Source organism: Epinephelus moara, chromosome 18, assembly GCF_006386435.1.
Source record: "Epinephelus moara isolate mb chromosome 18, YSFRI_EMoa_1.0, whole genome shotgun sequence".
Taxonomy (NCBI): domain Eukaryota; kingdom Metazoa; phylum Chordata; class Actinopteri; order Perciformes; family Serranidae; genus Epinephelus; species Epinephelus moara.
Genome location: NC_065523.1, coordinates 22,282,997 through 22,307,075, shown reverse-complemented (window position 1 = coordinate 22,307,075; position 24,079 = coordinate 22,282,997). Strand labels below are relative to the sequence as shown.

Below are 24,079 nucleotides of genomic sequence, written 5' to 3'. Positions count from 1 at the left end.
TGAGATATGCCCATTCAAAGTTTGCAATTTCAATGGGTTGCTATAGCGCCCCCTTTGGCCAATTGATGTAATATTGCTTCATTCGCATCCTCCCATGACCCTCTACCACTGTGCCAAATTTCACATGGATTGACCAAGTCAGTGAGGAGAAAAACATGGAACAGACACACAGACACACCCATAGACAGAGTTTTCATCATTATATAGTAAGATAAGATGGAAAGAATTTGACTGGATGTAAGAAAGCAGATGTTTTAATACACATTTTATTATTTATTCATATGTGAAAGAACCAGCTGCAGCATTATGCTGAGAAACTGTACAGAAACAGGAGAAAAAACATCCTCTGGGACTGTCCAGTAATTCAAGGGTTCGGAGAAAATGTTAAAAATGAAATTAACACAATATAGAAGTGGATGCCCTCACATCCATTTTTACTTTTGAAAGGATCTATAAATAAGACACATATGGCACAGACCAGAGGTATATATTGTGGATACTTTTACTGATTGCAAAGAAAATTAGAACTGTGAAATGAAAGGACACAAAACCACCAGCTAGAACTCAGTGGTTGCAGAGACTGAACAGGTTTACACAGAGAAACAAATGACTGCAAGTCTGCAACTGAATATGGACTCCATTATACAAAAGTGTACTTGTGTTACACTGTGCACAGGTGTTTAACCAAGTGAGATGGGTCATCGTAAAAAAAAAAAAAGACATTGAGCTGGAGGAACATGGTTTTGTCCTTTGTGCAGATGCCCCAGTTTTAAATAACTATTCCATATACTTACATACTTTATGTGATTAAAATGACATCAAAAGGCTGAAATTCTCTTATTTGGTAAATTCCCACAAATATGCTGACACACACATCTTTATCAGACACGAGAGATGAACTACAAAAACAAATCAGCACTACAGTGTTTGAGATACAGAGAATGTGATAAACGTATGCTGTGATCTGCATCAGTCTTTGAATCTGTATGTTGAATTAGAATTGGTAAGATCGTATTTGTTTCAGCTCACTCTGTCGTTATAGTAACGACATGCATTTCATTAGTACCAGAAATCAAAATGGTTAACTGTGCATTTATAATTTACCATCACATACGTCATAGCAGAAAAGTAGAGGATGGCCGAAATGAAATAGAGCCAGAAAAATGCCTTATCCAGTTTGTTGGCAAACATTTGATGTCTCTCACTTTCCAGTGTCTGTGCGTCAAGATTCTCCAGGAAGTTCACCACTTTTCGGAGCATTCGCGTGTTCTCCACTGTGCCATCCACCTGAACGACACTGATGTCAGCTTTGTCTTCTGTAGGGATTAAAGTCGCAGCCAGAGCAGGTTATACAGTGTTATGAAAAATCAAGACTTTGTGAGTGTCTAAACACCCTACTCAGTCACTACAGTCAAGTTTTCCTCACCTTCATCGTCTTTCTTTTTTCTCTGGACTGAGGAGCAGCAGCAGAGAATGAGGCTGCCATCTTTGGCCAATCGTGTCATCACCATGGACGCCAGCATGCTCACCACCAAGAGGACCAGACAAATGCAGAAGTGGGTTCCTGCAGCGAAGACAAAATGTTTCAGTGAATCAAAGTGTAATGCCGTTGAAGTATTTGGTTGGTGAGGGTATTTCTGTCTGTGTGTGAGCTGACTGACGGATGACGGGGCTGCAGGCGCTGTCTCCAGGGAGCTGATCGTTGAGGATGATGAGGAACATGGTGAAGCTGAGCACAAGAGTGACCTTGAAAGAGTTGCGTTCTCCGCCTCCAAGAGGCAGGGCGAAGCTGACTACATCAGCCAGGACGATCAGAATACTGGGCAGCATTAATGTTATGAAGGGGTTGGTGTATTTGATGCTTAATTGCACCTGAGGAGAATATAATGTTTATAATCACATAAAAATAACAATCATTGTGTTTTCATTACCTTAGAATGAGCTGTTTATCCCAATCTGGTCCATAGAAACCAGATCCCAATATGGCAACTATTCAGTCAAATGGAATTGCTCACCTAGCGCATACACCAAAAAAAGTTTCTAGCTTTTGGGTTTACTTCCTGAATATGTTAGCTGTGACAGGCTCCAGCCATTCATAATAAAGGCCTGTATTATGTAGATTATAAATTACTATTTCACACATTTGTGATCTTACCAGGATGTAATTGCGTTCATCGGTCTGTCTGGCAAGGAACACATCGTCAGTCTGCCAATCTCCATGGGTCCCATCGACCATTTTCAATTGATCAAATTCCAAAAGTGTACCACATCCTGAATAAAATGAAGCCTTCTTTAAAACACTGAAGGGTAACTATTGAAGAAATTTAACAGACCTTTACACAATGCACAGCTCACCCTCCAACAGTTCGTCGGACATTGAGGTGCTGAAAGGCTGCAGAGATCTTGTAAACTCCTTTCCAACCCCACACTCACAGATTTTTTTTCATTTTCAAACTTTAAGTCATTCACCTAAAGCAGTTAATCAGGCTTTGGGCAGCTCCCTGTCTAGGAATAACCATAACTTAAGAATATTTTAACCACCTTACCTCTTTTGTCTCTCTCTGCTCTCACCGCAGTCTCCCACTGATGTCAAGGCCGAACCCAAAATACCAGACTAAATGCTGTCATTGTACATTTCTGCAAACCATTGATGTATTACATGTGTTTCATATGTAGCAGGTATGTTGAATCTTTACATTACCATTACCATTCTTATAGTAGCAGTTTTAAACATGTCCCTAACGCCAATAAACAGTTTTACTCCAAAACATTGTGGTTAGGTTTAGGAAAGACATCATAAGTACTTTTGTCACCAGTGTAATGTGAATTATGTCACATACGATTCCTCACGACATATGTCACATACGTCACTAGTAGCATGCTACACACAAGCATACTAGGTAGGGGTGTAACGGTACACAAAAATCATGGTTCGGTACGTACCTCGGTACACAAGTCACGGTTCGTTTTTTTTCGGTACAGTAATGAAAAAAATAGACAGCTATTAAATATCTTTTACTTATTGGTAACCTTATTAAAACATACCACCACAGCAGTTAACTCTTTTTACACAATTTTTGAATGAAACAAACATATATAAAATCCTGCTTTTTCACATTGTTTGAATGAAAATAGAAATATAAAAGTGAAAAATAAAATCCTGCTGTTTTTTAACACATTTTTTGAATGAAAAATATAAATATAAATTTCTGCTTAAACAATTTTACTCAATTAAAATAAAAAGTAAGGTGCAGCTGGTCAGCTTTAAAGCCTGCTCAGATTCAGATTTACTAGGAACTTACTTAGCTTTCCCACTTTGTTAAAGTGCAGTAAACAAAACATGCTTCAATATCTAAAGTGCAGCTGAAACAATTTTACTCAACTCCAATGGCGTTGGTTATTTCTTTAGCGCGATGGTCAGGGAAACGCTCTTTCTTTCTAGCTCATATAAATGTAGTAAACTGTATCATACGTATGAAACATACAGATGTAACATCCGTGGTTTTCAGAAACGTACAATGCCAACACTTTACCCCAGCGTGTGGGCTGCAAGGCCCCATCTAAGACTTCTATAGGGCTATATCCCTATACATCTCTCTCTAATTGACGTCAAAGCCTTTGGCAAATAAAGGTTCTGCGTTCCTCTTAACTGTAAACAGATGTTTTATGCGTAAAACTGGTGGCATTCTGAATTCAATGTGGTGAAGTGAGGGTTTGCCACAAAAAAAGCTGCATGAAACAATTTGGCAGGACGATTACAAACAACTTGTGTTTTTAAAAAATATACATTTATGGTTATTTCACACAGTAGGACACATTTTTAAAAGCATAAGAAGAAGATAAGTCAAAATCTTCAGGATTAACACCGATATGTACAATGATAACATCCAGTTTGCTCCGAAACTCACCATCACCTGACCAAGTCTGGATAGCAACGGGGCATGCGTCCCAAGCGAAGGGATAGTTGAAAAGATTGACCTCGCAGTTCACCTCGGCAGTGATGATCACACTGTGCTTCACTGTGCCATTACTCATCACCAGCAGATCATGCGAGCTGTGCCTCATAGTTGTTGTTATTCTACACAGGTGAGAGACAACAGAGCGATATCGAGGAGATCGTGCGTTGAATTTGTAAGAATTGTGTAAGTTACTAAACATTATGTAACTTACCCATTTGTTACACGGAGCTCTGGGGTCCAGACTTTGCTTACGGGCAGGACCACTTGATCATATGGGTAAACTGATGTGTCCCATGCCAACTCAGGATCTTCCCATTTCTGTGGTTTCAAATCAAAATCAGTGAAGCATACTCTTTGTTTTATTTTTGTTCATTTGTACGTATTTTGAAACTTACAAGTGAGGCTTGCAGACGACTATTTAGGCGGAGATTCTTAGTGTCCTGATGAAAAAAATGTGGTTAGGCAGTGTCAACACTATTGGAGTGCTGGTGGAAACTAATCTGTATCCTTGCTCAGTTAAAGGACATCCTTTACTTTTTTTTGTACCTGATCTCAACACATATTTAGCAGGTTTATGTTAACAAAGCTTGGGAATAATAACACCAACTGTAATTATAATTAAAGTAATGAGCTCTCCTCAAGCTATGAGCGGTCTAAAAAGTTAGCTCCACTTTAAAATGTATAAGACGATACTTACAACTGACAGAGTCTGGTACTCAATAAATGGCACCATAATCATTTGGCTGCAGTTTTCATACTGAGGCTGAGATACAAACTTTTTATTGACCAAAATTTCAGCCAGACATCTGCGTGATTTGCATGTGGATTCAGCATGTGGGCATCCTGAAATTAGAGACAATTGTTACGATATATTTAGAAATACTTCTCCCACTCTATTTCTCCCTAAAACAATGTTTTGCGAGCTGTGAGCTTACACTTACCTACAATTAGTAAACCCAGGAAGAGGACTGCCTTCCACAGGCTGTGGGTAGAAAATCTCACCATGTCTAACAATTTAATTCACAAACGACTCATTGACTGACAGCTGTGTGTCATCCCTTTACGTTCCGCCTCGCATGACACTTAAATAGGCCTGTCTGTGACGTTTACCCATGTACTCACAACACAACAAGACAATATGAGCGACCCACAATGGTCTGTAAGAAAATACCATCTCGTGATTAACTACAGTGAGCGTTCAGTGCATCCCTCAGTGATCTTGTGCAAACAGTCAGAACACAAATGCAATTACTCATACTGTCTGTTTACCTGCTATCTCCAGCTTCTATTTGTTGTTATACCAGGTCATGCTACTTTGCATTACAATGGGCCTGTGACTGCTGGACAAAAGAGTAAACTGAATAACAGAGACATGGTTTACCCTGAAAGTCCCTTAGTCGTGGATACAGGACAAAGACTGTGGTTTCAGTGTGTTCCGGGGACGGCGTGTCTTTGTTTTGACAGCTGGATGATTTTATAATATGACTCTATGGGGCTTTTAGTGTCTGTGGGCCCCTTAAAAATGTAAAAGTACATATCAAATGATCAATATTTTATAATGGATTATCAATATTTTCAGTGATTTACAGGCATACATAGATGTTCAATGAAAAAGGCACAAAATTGAGTTATTTTTGCATATAATCAGTCGAATAATGTTATTTACAATCTTGACACATTCTGTGGTGATATCTTGAGTGGTTTAATGGGTGCCTGTGTCATTATGTGCCATGAAAACGTAGAGACAGCTGGTGTGTGTGTGTGTGTGTGTGTGTGTGTGTGTGTGTGTGTGTGATCATGGCAAAATGTGACACTTATCGTAGTAGATTTTAGTACCTTGGAAGGTATTTTGTCCCCACCCCTACTTTATGCCCCTGGCCCAAATTTGTTTTGTTCACGGACTGCTGCATCTTGGATGCATCCTGGGGTGATCCAAGATCACAGCAACACCCAGCAAGATGGTCTCTAGGCATGTAGAGTAAGGACAATTTTAAAAGCGCTAATCAAAGACAAAAATGAATTCATTATAAGTTTGCAAAAGTGAACCGAAAACAATCTCCGGTAGATTAAAACAAATTTCCAACAGGTTGCCAGCTATTAGCGTGTCTCCAATCAAGTGAAGTGCTTTATGAAAAAGGCATTTTGACAATGATATCAAACCCTTTATACTCTGTAAAACTAAAATTTTCAGCTGTCTGCTTTTTCCTGGATTATTGGACCACTGGGAAACAGGTGCTTTATCTTGAACGTCACATTTGTGTCATACCTGATTGACCTGATCATTGTCAGTCACCTCTGAGGTTATCACCTTCTGCTCTAAAATATGTCAGACAAACAACAGCCTTCACTGTTTCAAAGGCTCTCCACGCTGCAGGCTCGACCTCCTTCTCCTCTGGCACCTCTGGCACCTTGTATACTCTGGGAAATACAGATGCATTGTTCTTTTGGTATCTGCTTTAGGTTTTATGAAGGAAATACTACAATATAACATCTCCTCTTAATCTGACACCAGGTTTAAATCTCATATCTGCATTCTTGGCTCATATCTTCATCCATCTGAAGCCCATTCTGAATAAAACTAAGCTGCCCTGTCCCGCTGCAGCCCCGTCGCCAGAAGAAAATGTTGTAGGCTATGCTTCTGCAACATTACATTTTCATTTTTTAGACATATTCTTTGTCACCAGGAGGTCAAGAGGATGGCGGGTGACATGTCACCTTTTCTTCAAAACCGACAAACAACAAAACCAGATGTGATTTAGCGAGTCAATTCTGTCTTTCCAGTGGCCTTTTTGGCACCACATGTGGTGTTTTGTAGCAAGATAAAGTGGTTGTTTTTTACTGAGACATCTCTGCATTTCCTGCCAGGATAGTAGTATGAAAAGTGATGGATTTTTAACCAAGACATTGCTACTTTCCAGCAGGCATTGTGTCACTTAACCTGGGTATTTTAAGCCAAAACATGATCTTTCCTAACCACGACCAAGTGGTGTTTGTGCCTAAACCTTACCACATATTACCACCATGTAATGTTTCCACATGTCCACTACTTAATAGCATAAGAACATCATTTTTCTGCTGACATCATAGACGTTTTCTGTTTAATTTTCATGGCAAATGTTGTAGCGCTTGTTTTATTTATAGTGCTATTAATTTACTAATATATCTAATATGTAGTTAGTCATTAATCTGGTCAAGATTTCTGCGAAATATCTTTTCAGTAATATTAAGCTTCACATTTCTGTTATATAAATGAATCTCCTGAGATGTTAGATGTTGCTTTAGTGTCTTGTAAGGTGGCACATGGTGCAGGACACGTAAACAGATAAATAATTAGTCAACCTTCCTGTACTTTTACAGTTTATGGCATTATCATGTACTGCAGTAAAGGAAGTAATACTATTTTCTTTCCCTTTGTTCACACTCATCTGATGCCTGTAAATGACAACTGATGAACTGATCTTTGCAGGTTATCTGGGGAGGAATGTCTCTTATCTCTGTCTTCACACATCATCTGAAACATCCAATACGTGATGAATCAGGTAGTTTCAAAGGGAAGGAGAGGGGGGGGGTGGTCATGTTCTATTTTTAAAAACACAACAGGGTTGTTTTGGTGTTGCTGACCTCAATGCAACAGCTTTAGATGCTCTTATGGCTGCAATAAATGTGGTTTAAAAGTTAAGTGTGTTCTGGCGGCTCAGCTGTGATCTCTCTTATCAGAATCTAATTACGGACAACTGAGACAAAGCAAATCCTTGTGCCAATGGCAGCGTCTCCACCTGATGGAGCAAAGGTTAACTTTCTGTCTAATGAATCATGGAAATCCGGACGGAAATAACTCAAATGTACATACCTGCAAAACAACCCTACAAACCATCAATATTCCTCTGCCATTATCATTTTGTGGAAGATTATGCAATTTCTGTTTCGTCATCCAGAAGCAAACAGTCAGAAGACACTGGATGTACTTGTCCGAAGGAACCTCGGAAATATTCCATAGGTCATAAATTCCTCCAGATTGTCCAATGAGGTTTCAGAGGGACGTGCTGTGATATCAGAAGAAAATGGGACTTTGCCTCAGGACCAGGCCGGCCCCTGACACTCTGCGGCCAACAAACTCAGAGGTGACTTCCACTGTGGCAACACATCGTTTAATGCTCGGCAGAACTGATGGGCTTCTGTGACACTTGACCTAACTTCTACTCTGAAAGTAAGTGGAATATTAAAATACATGCTTTTTAAAAGACTTAAACAAGAATTCTGACATAGAGTGTTCAATTTTCTGTGCTGAGAGGGGAAAATAATCAGACTTGTGTTTCAACAAACACTTCCAGTCTAATCTAAATCTAAATCTAAAGGATATTACTATGAGATATTAGCAGGGTCAAGCCAGCAAGTAGGGAAATAATTAACTACAAGTTGTAAATCTAAGATGATATCATGGCTATCAAACACTTGATCTAACACAATGAAATCTTGTTATATATTCATGTTGTAATTTTATTGTTGTTGTGTTGTCTTGCTGTTGTCGTTGCTGAAACTGTTGTGTCATGTTCTCATTTGCAACTGTGGTTTTTTTTTTATATAATAGTGTCTTTTAGCAGAGAAATTATTCTCTGTTTCCTGCCCAGGGACTACAGATGAAAATCAGCTTATAGCTAACTCTGGTGCAGCTAAGTAGCTGTGCACTGTCCCTGTTAAATAAATTAATAAAAATAAAAGAATAATTAGACGCCATAAAATTAATTTGTTGACAACAAATACAACAGCAATTAATGAAATGAAGAAACATCATAAAAGATATCATGGCATGGGAACATTTTAATTTATTTCCTTTTTCTTTGTGACATAATTTAAACTCAAATAACAAAATATAACACAATTAATTCCTGTAGCCATGATCTGGTAATTCTGTAGGAATCATGACATTAACGTCAACATTCAGACTCGAGTTTATCAGTCCACTGTGCTCTCATATAGCACAGACTGCAGTTTCAGGAGCTCAGAGTGTCATACAGAAGGATTCAAAAAGACAAATAAAAGGTTACACATAGACTATACACAGGTTGAGTTGATATAGACATGAAAATATTAGAACCATCAAACTGTAGCAACGCAGGCTAGTCTTGGTAATATTCTGTGCTCGTTTTGTAACTATATCATAAAGTGGGGTGGGCAGGTGGGCCCCATTGACCCTTTTCTTTGACCTGATTGTGCTGTAACCTGTTTCTTTCTGTCTCATGAACTCAGTGATTGCTGTGTAGAAATCAGCAGTCTGAGACCTGTGACACCGCAGCTCATGTGCCAAGGATTCACTCACTTATGGGATGCTGAATTGGTCACTTGCTATTTTTGCAGTGCATTTTCCTCAACTCATTTATTAAACACCATCACCACCTGCTGCAACATTGTTGTGGCATATTCGGCAATGCAAAATAAATCAGTAATTTTACGCATGTTTCAATTTTGAGAGCTTTTTTGGTCTCATCATTTTTGTTTTATTTGATTTATGGATCTTTTGAGATTTTTTTGAAACACAAAACTTGTGTACAAGCAGTTTTGCTCCTAAAAGTTCTGTGCACGACAGCTCATGTTTCCGCAATCTGTGACTTTGTCAGTCTCTAAATATTTTTGCGAAGACTGCACTTGGCACTATTGCAACCCCTAAGCAGCCATGTATCATAAACTGAGATAAACACCACCTACGTGTTCTCAGGTGACATAATTAAGCAATAAAAACTAGATAAAAGTTTAACAGACTTCTTGCAAGGAAGGACGTGGCTCTAAAAAACATATTGATCAGTGGGTAAGCTAAAGTGATAACGTGCCTTTCATCAGTGTTACCTCAAACAGCTGTCAGACTACAAAGAAGTACAGTACAGGGAAGTGATAACAGTGTCCTGACTGTGTTGTATTTTAAGTGTGACTGAAAAGAAGGTGTGCGGTTAAAGTTTGACATCTGAGAAAACATTTGTAGGTGAAAGCTGTTAGAGGTGGTTAGAGGATAATAATTTACCCTCATGAGAACAAAAATAGAGGTCAAGGTTTTGCTTAATTAACCGAGACATACTTTCGGAGGGCTTGTGGAGTAACGACATATATACATATACTGTGCTTGTATTTTATTTTGTCTATACATGTTTGGCTTACAGCCACTTGGGGCAAAACCATAAAGAACTTTTATAAACACAGACACAGAGTACTGTACATTCTTTTGTTTTTATTTCTCTGACTAACTCAGTTTAGGACTACTGTCAAAAGCCTGCTGTGTGACCCCTGCTTGCCATTGTCCTGGGTCACATCTGGAAGGTAACAGACTTTGCCAACTAACTAAAGAGATAAGCCAAACTGATTAAAAAGAGGTTCCTCGCTGCGTGGAGGGTTAGATTTCCCTGACCCAAAGCCTTCGTTAATCTTATCTATCTATCTATCTATCTATCTATCTATCACATATTATGTCATCAGTGTCCTAATGACCTTCAATTATGTGTCACCTATAGCCTTGACGGAAACCAACATACCAAAGGGAACATGAGCAGTGAAGGGCAGAGAGGCCCCTTTAAGTTTAATGGGTCCAGTTAATAAAATTAGCATTAAAACGATTCAGTTTAACATATAGAATACCTACTGAGTGAAGTCACAGTTTAACATTCAGCTGTATTAGATATTGAAGTGCGCTTGTGGTTTTGTTTATGTAACTGCTAGTGTGAGTTACTAATGATGTTGCAATAAATGTTGTAATTATTCTGTTTGTTCTCGCCCAGGGACTGCAGGTCGCTAAATATGGCTCAAAGATTGGGATTTCCCCTGAAACCCTATTCCAGTTTCCTTTGTTCGCACCACAGGGAGAGTGCAGGTGCAGTGTGTGTCAGACTCGCAGCCTTCTTTCTGCTATGCACCATACACGCCAACTTAAAGGACAGCGCCCTCGCCACCTTTTGAGGGTGCACATATTACAAAGACAAATATGGAAAATCAGTAAATTATGTGATGACAAATAAACTTAAATACGGCTCCTATTATTAATATTGTTAATATCATGGACTTTCTATGTCCAGATATGACATGAAAGGTACCCTGGCTGCGTTGGTTGTTGACGTTCTGGGACACCGCGTCAAATTCTGCCTGTTACATGCATTGTCTTCTTTCAGAATGCACTTCCGTTTTCACAGGAAATTTACCGTTTACATACAGTCTCTTTCAAAATAAACGCTCTACGTCAGTACAACTACGCAAATTCCAGTATTTTTTTTCTTCCAAGAACTAACGCACATGCTTGGGTTTGGGGAAAACCATGAACACCGCTCTCCTGGGTGGAAGTTGGTGTTTGTTGGAACCATCCACCACCCTTCCCACCCAATTCAGACTTTCATCACCTTAACTTACGTTCTTGTCCATCCGCGTTTCCCCCTGATGCCGCCGAGTGCCATTAAAATAATATCAGCGACTGGGTGCATATCATGCTAACATTAAAGGATGGCTGTTTTTGTCAGTGTCTGACGCCGCAAGTCACTGCCCAAGCGCTGGATTTTGATGACTTCGGTGTGAGACCGGGTTGACCAACATAACAGATGAAAGTAACTAAACAGGGAAATCCAAAAAAAATTTAGTTGGCAAAGTAGCAGACATTGCTAAAAGTAATCAAAAAGATTATAGTGCTTCTTGCTAGCTGGTGCTCTTCTCAGGGACATGAATTCACTTCTGGCTGTCAACAAACGGAAACACTATGAATGGACTATAAAAATTCTGATGTATATTGTCTAATTCCACATGCTGATCAGTGTTTACAAACACATGGTGCACTGACAAATCTGAAAAACAACTGACCTACAATGCATCAAAGTCCCAGAAGAGATACATATTGAGAAAAAAATAGACTAAAAAAAGAAATAAGCAATAACAAATGAAATCGCTACCTCTTCTATTTGTCACACACAACAAGCTGAATGAACAGAATCCTCTGCATGATTACATTTGGTTTTTAACACAAAGTGTTTACAGAGAGCCTTTAGCTGATTTGGAAAGTTTCCAGACTATAATGGAACTTAGTAAATAATCAACCAGTAAGAAAGTTGTGCTCTTGAAGTACATTTTTCACACCCAGAGCTCAAGTCATTTGCTGCTCATAGCCCAAGGCATGAGGTGACCGAAGCTGCTTGCTCAAACATGAAGAGTTCGGCTCAACAAACAAGTCTGAGAGCCTTTTACATTTCAGTCATATGTAATGAGTAAATCGCCGTCCCTCCTGCCTGTGGTTAAATGACTGTCATCCTAACATGCATTTCCATCTCTGTATTCCTACAGGCGACTGAAAGGTAGCTGTGGTCATAATGGGCACGGAAAGGGACGAGCAGATCGTCATTGATACCTACAACACTACAATCCATACACTGGGCATGCAAAATGAGGACAAGCAGCTGCGCTTTATGCAGAAGGATGGAAGGTTCCTGGTGGTTTTCCAGAAGGCCCCCGGACACTGGAGCCCGTTCCTGGTGGACATCTTCACCACTCTTGTGGAGATCCGCTGGAGGGTGATGTTCCTCGTCTTTTCCCTCTCTTACATTCTCTCTTGGATGTTTTTCGGTCTCTGCTATTGGCTCATAGCGTATGTACACGGGGACACTGACGATGTAGATAGCGCACCCTGCGTGGAGAACGTGCGTGGCTTCACTGCGGCCTTTCTGTTCTCAATGGAGACCCAGGCGACTATTGGCTATGGCTTCAGGGGCATGACCGAGAACTGTATCGTGGCAATAATTGTGGTGACAGTTCAAGATGTATTTAGCTGCCTCATTGACACCATCGTCATCGGTATTGTTATTGCCAAAATGGCTTCAGCTCGTAAGAGAGCTCAGACGGTTGGTTTCAGTAGCTGTGCAGTGGTCAACCTACGAGACGGGGTTCTGTGTCTGTCGTGGCGAGTTGGGGACTTCAGGGGTAATCACATCTTGGAGGGTGTTGCCAGAGCCATGGTAGTCCGCCATGTGAAACAGCCAGCTGGGACTGTTGTGATGTCATATGAGGAACTGCACATCCAGAATCGAGACATTGTCCTCGCCACACCGACCACCATCATCCATAAACTGGAGCCTGGCAGTCCTCTCTACAGCCTGGGCCCTGACAACCTGCTGGGGGGCGACTTTGAACTGGTGGTGTCTTTCACCTACACTGGTGACTCGACGGGTATGCTCCACCAGACACGAACCTCCTACACACCAGCAGACATCCGCTGGGGACAGCGCTTCCAGGACATGTTGAAACTGGGCAAGAGGCACTACAAGGTGGATTACGCTTTGTTCAATGTGACCACCTGGGTGCCTGTGCCACTGCTCAGTGCAGAGGAGTTTGACAGGAGGGAACGTCCGACAGAGGGGGGTGAGACCAGTGGTCCTCTCATTGCATCAACCATGAGCAACGGACATGCTTGCAATGTGAATCCTGACATCATTGAAGAGGTGATGCAGCAGACCTGTTTGTAAAGTGGGCATGTGATGGACAATGTGATAAGATGTGCTCTTGTAAATATATTTATGTGTAACTTTAGTGTTTACAGCCTGTTTTTTATGTGTTAGATGAATTTTATTTCTATTTCTGTAACCACTTATCCTGTTGGGGGTCGTGGGGGGGCTGGAGCCTATCCCAGGTGACACTAGGCGAGAGGCAGGGTACGCCCTGGACAGGTCACCAGACTATCACAGGTCTGACACATAGAGACAGACAACCATTCACACTCACATTCACACCTTTGGGCAAGTTAGAGTCACAAGTTAACCTGCATGTCTTTGGACTGTGGGAGGAAGCCGGAGTACCCCAAGAAAACCCACACTGACACAGGGAGAACATGCAAACTCCGCACAGAATAGCTCCCCCATCCCAGGTTCGAGCCAGGGCCCCTCTTGCTGTGTGGCGACAATGCTAACCACTACACCACCTTGCCGTTGTGTAAGATGAATAAAATCCATAAATGTAAGTCAAACAAAAGCTGTTTTTGTAAAACTCTAAAACGTGTTTGCTGTTATAATCATACTTTTAAGTATTTTATTATTTGTATTTTGCTGGACAGAAAAAAACAAGATGTAATTTGTAAAAAAAGTCCTTCAAATCTTGTACTCTTACACTCGAAATACTTAAAATATATTAGTTAATATGTCATTTTATTCTCAAATAAGACCACTTTTGTATCCCCATGTACAACAATTACCCTATAGCCCACAGTCTTTGGCTTTATGCAAGTGAATCCCATCACAGCAATATGCTCACTGTGAACTACCCTATTATATTTGTGTTCCCTGGACTGCAGGGTTGGAGGGTACACAAAGGAGAGTACTTTATTTTTAGGTTGTTGTTGTTGGTATCGGTGAGAGGGGGGTTCTCTCATTTCTTCTCTACTATTATGTACTGTATCATACTCTGCTGTAATGGTCGTTTAGTGTTTTGTGCACCAGTAAGTTGCTTGTAAAGTTGATCTTAGAAATGTCCTCACTCCACTGCTCTTATATTTATCGCTCTTGAAAAAGGCTCAGTCTTGTTGTCATCTAAAGGACATCGTACGTTACTTTGTCCACTTTACTTTGTGTTTCAGTTGGCTGTTTACTCAGTCAGTAAGGGGTCGCTTTGACTGACAGAAACCACCCAGCATGCACTCCCGAATTCACAGGCTTACACTCCCGATATATCCTGATTGGCCACCTCAAATCGATGATGTGGGAAAATGTCAGAGCTCATCAATGCAGGGTGGTAAAGGTGCCATATAGCCTACGACATTCAGAGTCTGGGCTGGAATCGTCTTAGGCTAACACTGCTCACAGTGCTAACAACGGCAACAGTGCTGACAGAGCTAACAGTGTTAACATGGAGCAGAAGGTGGGTGTTATGCTTTCGCAACAACACCGTCCTGCCACCATTGGTCAGAATGGCATTATTATCCTTAACTGCCATATGAGCGCAGTGCAGAGCAATGGCGATTAGCTGGCCAGTAGGATATACACTCAGGGAGTCACAGGAGCTCACAAGCACGTGTGGCTGGCCTGGCTACCTCAACAAAGAGCAGAGAAGCTCTGATAACAGCAAACACAGCGGGAGTGTGACTTCATTCTCTGCTCAGGACGCCATTACTTGACCACATCTTTACATAGCAAATAGCTGCTGCTATATTAATGTTCAAAATCTAACACATTGAACCTTTGAGGTCAGAGCAATACTGAGGCTACTAAATGCCTAAAATGTGATAATACCAGTTTGTAAATATTGTGTTTTTGTATTTTTCAATAACAAATTATTTTAATTAAATACATTTTCTAATACCAGTATTTTGTATTTATTAAAAAAAATATATATTAGAGCTGTTTTCAATAAATAATTAGCTTTTTAATGAGATAAACTGTATGATGGAACAGTAAATTAAATGAAATTATGTAAATTATTAATTTTTCTTGGTGATTTTTGTTTGCAGTGTCTAACATTTCAAAAGGGATTTTTTTTCTTGTTTTTGGTATGTCTTAATGTATGTCCTCCTGAGACCCTGTGTCCTTATATAAGGACATCACATTTTGGGTTTACTTGACCTTATACTTCATTCTACTTAACTTAGACCCGTTGTCCTCGTCCATGGACACTTTTTTGTCCCATCTAGTGGCCCTGGCAGAGCGCAAAGAAGACAATCAAACTTGACTATGTAGACAAAGTAAAAGTTGTGACAAGGTTTCGATTCGTGAAGGATAATTTGCACAATACACTAATCCATGTAAAAACAAGATGGCAGCCATCTCTGCCAAGTCAGTCTGCAGCTGATCCCGACACAAAAGTGAACAAGGTCCAAAACCTGATCACATTTTATGGTGAAAACTTTTTCATTTATGATTAATAATGTTTGTAGTTTGATACGGCAACAAATTTGACCAATTTTATTGTAGTTTGATACGGCAACAAATTTGACCAATTTTAGCAACAGTAACAAGATAAGACACTGTTAACTAAGAAGTACTCGTTTGAGGACATTGGGACTTAATTATCATAGACAATGTTTAGGTTTTTTTTTTTTACTTATTGCGTCCTATTGATCCCAAATAGTGAGGAGAAATAAAAAATGCAAACAAAAGTTCTGGTCTCAGGAGGATATAATGTAGCCTGCCTACATGACTGCTTGTTAGACTGCGTCAAGTCCCAGAAAGACTAGCTGACATCAGTGTGCTCGCTGGTGGGGGATCCTAATTAACTAAAACCAGAAAAAAATTATTTGGATACATTTGGTGAGCAAGTATCTGTAATATCAAGATGACTGTGCATCTCGTGTGATAACACTAATCACACAATGTTATGGCAGCACTTGGGTGAGTTGATCCAGTTTGCAGCTCCACACTGCCACCTTGTGTTCACTGAGTGCACTCAATATCACTCCAGCAGTGATTCTCATTTAGGAAAGTCACAGATTTCACAATAAAAGTACTCCTCACCACAAACTATATTTGATTGTTAAACAGAAAAGGACAAACATTGTCTCGTGACGTTTAAACTCCAATTGTGGTTGACATGTTTGACCAGTTTCACAAGTGCAGTTTTGCAGCAACTCTGCAGATGCTTTGCGCTCAAACTGACGCTTTTCTCCATGTTTTCAGCGTCTCTGTGAGAAATAACAAGGTTTGACACCCCTTGTCATCCACTCACTCACTCACAGACAATGTGAGGGTCTGAGCCCTCCATGCGGGCTCAGACCCTCAAACAGGCGCTGCTGCTTCCCATTGGCCACCGCTGCCAACAGGGGCGGGGAGGAGCACACGTGTTTTTAAAGTCTGTCTTTGCAACGACAAACATCATCTTCAGTATTGCTGGGGAGGGTTATGGCAGAATTTGCAGCGCCAGACGGGAAGCTAAGTGAGCATAATAAAAGAGCAGCGAGAAGAAAAGGGACGCAGGGTGCATATGGGACTTATTACAACAAGGAAACGGCAGATTTGCGCCGCGAGGACCAACAGGTAGGTGTGATAAGATTTATCTGTACTGACGAGAGAGATGTGGAGTTGGAAATATAGCTTACTCTACCATAACTGCTAGTGTCAACGCAAAATGCTTAAACTGATGTCCTTTTAATTAATTTCAATTCAGGAAAAGTATTATTATTATTAGCCTAATTATTAATATTATTATTATTATTATTATTAGACGCTTCTTCTTGTGCCATTTGAGATTTAGCTATTGCCCCCATCCTTATTTAATTTATTTGAATTTATAATACTATACTTGCCCCTTCAGTAAAAATGATAAATATGACTTTAAAACAAATATGTCAAATGTCTGCAAAACTATATATAGGCTTCTATTATATACGTGTTGCAGAGGCTTAGATGCTATATGCTGACTGATTGGCCATAGTTATTGATTGGTGTAATAAAAAATAGAGCAGCTTTATGTAACTAGTTTCCATCTGCCTCAGCTGTTGGCTCTAATTGAGAACACATGCAAAACAAACAATCACAGGTTGTGCAGCCTGTGGAAGCCTCGGTCTGTCACCACGTACCAACCTGCAGTAATAAGTGATGTGATATATAGTGAGCGGATAAAAGCCCAGTGACAAAGAGCACAGTTGCAGCCGAGGGGAGGAGAGAGTGACCTTAGTGTGTATTAATGATCAATGTCAGCGCATTAACACCACAGAAGTTAGAGGTTTGACTCACACTGGGGGTCAGCGGTGTTAAAAATGTATGTGCTGGTTGGTGACTGCAGGGTGCTTTAGAGAAAAGTGTCACACAAATGCTCACTTTTTGTTGGATAGTTTGATCCTTACTTCTCTGTAAAGGTGCATTTGATGCTTTTGTGCAGTCTCACTAGATACTACATATTATACTTGTAAGATTCCCTTCTCTCTAAGAAAATGTAAGTAATTTGTGAATAAAAGAAGCAATTATGAAATGAATACAGTTTCCAGTACAATATAATATCGCTGTAATACATCATGTATATTTAGTTGGCATCATCTGAGCTGTGAATGAATGGAGCCTCCATATTCCCAATAGTGTGCCAGATCGGTTGCTATTTGTAGTCGACCAAGCAGTGACATCATTAGTTGAGAAAAACAAATATGATGCATGGGGATTTAGTACCACGTCCTTCACGTCTTATCCCACATGACTTCTCATGACTTTAACATGCACACAAGTAGACAGTGGGTTAAAAAAAAAATGACCAAAGTCAACAAAAAGTTTCCTTTTTGACGTCTGTGCTGTGATTTTAAAACAAAATCAAAGCTTTATTTCAGAACATTTACTGAAAAAGTCCATGAGGGTTTTATGGATCTTCTCACTATGACACAATCGTGACCCTCAGATGAGACAGTTGCAAAAGTGGAGGTGGGGAGTTGTTTTGGCACTAGCAGAGCATGTCTGGCTGACCATGGCCTTTCGTAGCCTGTGGTGTTGCATTTTAATGGACCTCTCAGGCCACACACGCCGAGTCAATAGCTTTTCTAATTTAGCTGTCCTTGCTGCTCCGTTGCATATGATGCAAGGTTACTGTTGCTTTCAGAGAAAGAGACCCGTCCTCTCTGAAATGCTGTTAGGTTAATTAAATCTTGTTCCATGATGTAGTGATGCAAACTGTGATTGTGTATTAGTTTTGGCTACATGTGCTACTGAAGCTGTGTTCTTGATAACTGAGATTAAACAGCATTAAATGTAATAATTAATTACTGAACATGCTGTAAGTTTTTTCACGCATGCATCACATTATAATTGCGTGCATTGCTTTCTCACTTACATGTGCAGATTTGTGCAGAGTTTAAAGAAGCATCTGCACAGAGCTGCTACTTTGATCCAGTGGCTAGCTGGATTAACATGGACTTGATCTGTAATTTGACTCAACTCCCCATGGACTGACCTGCCTAATTAATACTTACATTAAGCAGGGTAAACATCCTTTCCCACTTTGTCAGCTATCTAAGTGCTTGAATCATATTTTTAATCTACTACTGATAATACACAATGCATTCCATGTGCTTTCTTACTGCACCGCACACACTGTATGGACATTTTCTGTGTATGCAAGAATAGCTCAGCTCACTTTGAGTGTACACTGCATTATTTAGACAACAGGTAACCACACACCCACATACAGTGATCTTTGCTCTGCCTCCTGTCAATTACTTTAAAACTGTTTCTCTCTCTCTCTGTAATTTCCACAGCCCACTTCACTGATGAGGTCCAAAGCAGCCGTCGGATAGGAGTGACCTGCCCTCACGAAAGGTGCACAGCACGCCTGCAGAAGCACAGGCCCGCTCTCCCCTGTTCCCTGCAGGATCTGGTCCTGTTCTCCACGATTTCCGCTTGAGTTTGTCCCCAGGATAATTCAAAACTGTTTCTCCTACGCTTCTACCAAAAACTTAGACTGTTTTCCAAAGCAGAATCGGCCCAGCCCTCCCAGGCGGAAGCGATGGGGAGTGTGCGAAGCCACCGTTACAGCATTGTGTCCTCCGAGGAAGATGGCATGAAGCTGGCTGCTATTGCCGTCCCGAATGGCTACGGAAATGGCAATGTCAACAAGGTGCACACAGAGCACCAACATCAGAGCCGCTTTGTCAGGAAGGATGGCCACTGCAATGTGCAGTTTATCAATATGAGTGAGAAGGGCCAGCGGTACCTGGCAGATATCTTCACCACCTGCGTGGACATCCGCTGGCGCTGGATGCTGCTCATATTCTGCCTTTCTTTCCTGCTGTCATGGTTGTTTTTTGGCTTTGTGTTCTGGGTAGTGGCACTCTCTTACGGGGACTTAGAGAATGAGACTCAGATGTGTGTCTCCAATGTGGACAGCTTCACCGCTGCTTTCTTGTTTTCAGTGGAGACACAAACCACTATTGGCTATGGTTATCGCTATGTGACAGAGGAGTGCCCTGTCGCTGTCTTCATGGTCGTCTTCCAAAGCATTGTGGGCTGCATAATTGATGCTTTCATCATCGGTGCTGTCATGGCCAAGATGGCCAAGCCCAAAAAGAGGAATGAGACCCTAGTGTTCAGCCATTATGCCACAGTGGCCATGAGGGACGGTAAACTTTGTCTGATGTGGCGCGTGGGAAACCTGAGGAAGAGTCACCTGGTGGAGGCCCACGTCAGGGCCCAGCTACTCAAGTCCCGCACCACCGCAGAGGGAGAGTTCATCCCCCTGGATCAGGTAGACATTGATGTAGGCTTTGACAGTGGCATCGACAGAATCTTCCTGGTGTCTCCAATCACCATTGTGCACGAGATTGATGAGGACAGCCCGTTCTATGAGATGAGCAAACAGGATTTGGAGACATCAGAGTTTGAGATCGTTGTGATTCTGGAGGGCATGGTGGAAGCTACAGCCATGACAACTCAGTGTCGGAGCTCCTATGTGGCCAGCGAGATCCTCTGGGGCTACCGCTTCGAGCCGGTGCTCTTTGAAGAAAAGAACTACTACAAAGTGGACTACTCTCGCTTTGACAACACCTACGAGGTGCCCAGCACACCCCACTGTAGTGCCAGGGAACTAGCAGAGAAAAAATCCGACGCCTCCAGCTCGAGGAACTCCTTTTGCTACGAGAACGAGGTGGCACTCGAAAAAGTCGAGATGGAGGAGGAGTTCGACGAGGAGGAAAACAGGGAGATAAGGGGTGCTGAGGTCTGTGCACTCGAGGACACAAACACAGACATGGTGTCAGACTCTGAATGCAATCTGGACTCTTTGCCTTTAGAATCAAGGCCTTTGACAGCAGAATCAGAAATATGACTGCAGGGGTGAAGAAGGGTACCACAGTGATCAAACTAGCTTGAATTTGGTCCCGATTGCTGTTGTTTATTATGCATGACAGTTTGTAAAAGACTGTGATTAGAGTATGAAGTTCTCTATGCAGAAGCTCACGCACAAGACACCATGGGAATCCAGACATGTTATACTGTTTTTGGTGAAAGTGGTGATAAATGAACTGGTTGCATAGAGCCTGAGGGACAAAATGGGCTAGACGCCTTCACTTCTACTTAGTGCAGTCTTCCCTCCTTAATATATTTCAGCAGAATAGCCAATTGGGTTCAGAGAAATTGCTATGTTTACAAGAGAAATACAGTTTCTAATTAATTTATGTGCAGTTTGCACATTTTGCATTGAGCATCCTGGTAATAATAGGTCTTATTTTGAGGCCTAATTGCACATAAGATGGTGACTGGCTTAAATAATTAAATATAGATTCAAAAAAAAGATTTGAACCTGAAACTTTGAGATTTGCCAACCAAAATTTGAATATATTTTTACTAATTATAAGGTCAAGAATCTTGTTTTAAAGGCTCCTAAAAAACAGGCTATTGTTTGTTAATGAGCTGGTCTCTTAGCAAAGTATATTTACAGCCCTGTTCGGCGTGGTGGTCTTGGTGTTGTTCTCATGGCGTGACGCAGGAAAGAGATGTCTCGCACAGATTACGAGCACAAGTACACTACGCTCCTCAACCCATTATCTCGTCGAAGTATAGCATCTTTTGCAACGTGTGCCTTTACAAAAGTCTCAGTACTGGTGGAGGCACTCTGAGCACACACTGCAATAGATGTCACAGGAAGAAGAAGCACTAAGAGGTGATTTACTGTGCAGTATACTGACACTCCTTGCGGGTTTTCATGTTCTGATGTGCAATACAGTCAGTGGTGGAGCGTGACAGGTACCCTGAGCCGAGGTTACGAATGTTGATGATAAGTGCTGCTAAGTTACATATTGTACGTTTAGAGGGAAATCTAGAAGCCAAAATGTATTATTTGTCTTTTAAAGTATCCATTTTGAAGATGCAGTCTATAATGTTATTTCTAGATGTAGACGAGCATGATCCTGTCAGTGTGTTTTCCAAAGCTTTAGTGCACTTTCTTTTCCTCACCAGAGAATTTACCCCCCCAGAACAGTAGTAACTGTTTAATAACCCAAAGCCAAATGTGTACATATATATAGGAGACAACAACCGTAACTCATCTGTTAGTTGATGTTGATTTAAAACCCTAACTGTTCCTCATCTAACAGTGACTGCTGGCTGTTGAAACACTGAATTAGTTGATTTTGACTTTAGTCTGCTTTATATTAACATCAGTGTTCTTGGTGCTGCAGACGTGCAGAATTTGGACACATGTTACCACTGCGGGTGAAGTTTGTTGTTTCTAAATGGACCCATGCTTTCTAAAGATCAAGTCCGCTGATTAATAATACAGTCACAATGTAGCACACTTGACTTCAGTCTTACACAAGATTGAGCTTTAATGTTTTTGAGCAGTTATTGTGACACATTCTTGCTTGGATCAGTGGAGGCCAGAACACTGTACTGCTTCTCTGGTAAGGAAATCATTAAGGGTCCAGTGTGTATGATTTAGGGGCATCTAATGGTAGAAATGGTGCATAATATTCATAGTTATGTTCTCATTAGTATGCAACAATCTAAAAATAAGAATAGTGATTTGTTACATCAGAACGAGCCGTTTATATCAACATACAGAGCGGGCCCTCTTCCACAGAGTTTGCCATGTTGTTTCTACTTGAGCCCAGACTGGACAAATCAAACACTAGCTCTAGAAAGGACCATTCGCATTTTTGTGTCCACCACCGAGAAGTTTCAGTTGTGCAAACTAACTGCCAGATGCCACGTAATCCTACACACCAGACCTTTAAATGAAACCATTTTATCTGTTCTCACATTGAAAATTCTCCTGTCTTAGGTCTTTATTTTTCTACCAGGGTCCTCCCACCTTCCTGCACAAACCAGAGACTGTACAGATTTTTTTTATCTTTTGTAAATTATAATGCAAGTACTGTATATTGATATGGCAGTTGTTAAAAAAAAGTTTATGTCCTTTTCCAATAAAAAAGTAAAATAAAAATCATTGAAGTTGATGCATTGATTGTAAACGACGCTTCAGTCTCAGCAGATACTGTGTGACCTTTTAACTTAGCAACAGTTATCAGCCAGCCTTCTGCATGAACTAAGCACCGCATCTGCATCCATCTACTGTGCAAGAATTTTCCAAGGATTTGCATTTTGACCCAAAATGTGTGACATCTGGAGGCCCGCTCGACTGTTTTAGCTGTGCTCCTCTAATTTGGAGCTGCGGCCCAAATTCCAGGCTGCTAGCTGTCAGAGCTCACACCATCATTTACTATAATTCACCAAACTGACTCACTCCAGCTCTGCGAAAGCCCATAGAGACCCCATGCTATATCAGTCGGCTCCGCTGGAAGTCATTTTCAGTGACAGCAATGGAAAGAACGCCTCATTCGCTTCTCCCAATCTCTTTTAGTAAACTGTGGAAAATCAGTGTATTCTGCACTCCGGAGAGTCTTGAGGAATGGTGTTAATGTGTAGAATTAGCAGGACTGTAGAATTAACATTTCTAAAAGCCAAAAAAAAGTACAAAAGTAAACATCATCCTGTCCTTATCAGCTGTTTATCGATCCGAATTTGCCCACTTTTTAAGAGATTTTGTGATTTGTCTACAAACCCACATGCACACACACAGATTACATAACAACAGGATGCAGCCAGCATTGTGTGATCCCCCCTCCAGCTCCTCTAATCCAGCATAAATATGCACAAAACACCGTTAAGCAATGGATGAGATCGATATGGTTGTATCAGAGGTGAATGTGGGTTTGCAGTATGACACGTCTGTCAGCAAATTTTAGTTAGTTTCCATCCAGAGCTGCATTCTGCCAGCATGAGACGTAGTCGCGGGACCTATTGATCAGACACGTCCGCAGGGAGGCAGTGAGCCGATTTGATTTGGTTCTACATAGGAAGTGGACGCTGCCTCGGGACTTTTTCCACATTAGCCAATGAAACTGCCACAAAGCTCCGGCTTAGGAGTGAAAATGGGGACTGTCCCTTTTTTGGTTTGAACAAGACATTTTAATTAATTCTCATCAAGTCAGTCTGACATCGCCTGAATTGTAAAAGCCGATGACTTTTTTTTTTTTTTTTGGCAGTGAGGTTTGTCACAAGAAAGAAATCCAATATTTTAGTTCCAGCTTCTTTTCTAAATAATCCTCTGGATTTCGGCAACGTCACACTGAACCTCTGTGATGACGTGTGACTGACCGTGATGTTGGCTGCTCAGTTCATACTGGGCACACTGTTTGAAAGAAATTGACAGCC

The 24,079-nt window shown here is 41.0% G+C and overlaps 3 protein-coding genes across 3 annotated transcripts; 2 read left to right on the top strand and 1 right to left on the bottom strand.

The window, feature by feature from the left end:
* Positions 1 to 383: 383 nt before the first annotated feature.
* Positions 384 to 4,999, bottom strand: LOC126405748 (zinc-activated ligand-gated ion channel-like). The gene is made up of 9 exons (XM_050069647.1): positions 4,901 to 4,999; positions 4,657 to 4,802; positions 4,355 to 4,399; positions 4,171 to 4,277; positions 3,909 to 4,078; positions 2,156 to 2,271; positions 1,662 to 1,872; positions 1,427 to 1,564; positions 384 to 1,316 (listed from the first exon to the last, which is right to left on the bottom strand). Exons 1-9 carry the CDS (start codon positions 4,962 to 4,964, stop codon positions 1,060 to 1,062), a joined length of 1,254 nt encoding a protein of 417 aa, XP_049925604.1. The 5' UTR covers positions 4,965 to 4,999; the 3' UTR covers positions 384 to 1,059.
* A 3,028-nt stretch (positions 5,000 to 8,027) lies between these two features.
* LOC126405357 (inward rectifier potassium channel 16-like) lies at positions 8,028 to 15,326 on the top strand. Its single transcript, XM_050069056.1, has 2 exons — positions 8,028 to 8,166; positions 12,261 to 15,326. Exon 2 carries the CDS (start codon positions 12,287 to 12,289, stop codon positions 13,433 to 13,435), a length of 1,149 nt encoding a protein of 382 aa, XP_049925013.1. The 5' UTR covers positions 8,028 to 8,166; positions 12,261 to 12,286; the 3' UTR covers positions 13,436 to 15,326.
* A 1,471-nt stretch (positions 15,327 to 16,797) lies between these two features.
* On the top strand, positions 16,798 to 22,718 carry LOC126405287 (inward rectifier potassium channel 2-like). The gene is made up of 2 exons (XM_050068951.1): positions 16,798 to 16,927; positions 19,129 to 22,718. The coding sequence occupies exon 2, from the start codon at positions 19,377 to 19,379 to the stop codon at positions 20,691 to 20,693; it is 1,317 nt and encodes a 438-aa protein (XP_049924908.1). The 5' UTR covers positions 16,798 to 16,927; positions 19,129 to 19,376; the 3' UTR covers positions 20,694 to 22,718.
* Positions 22,719 to 24,079: the final 1,361 nt, after the last annotated feature.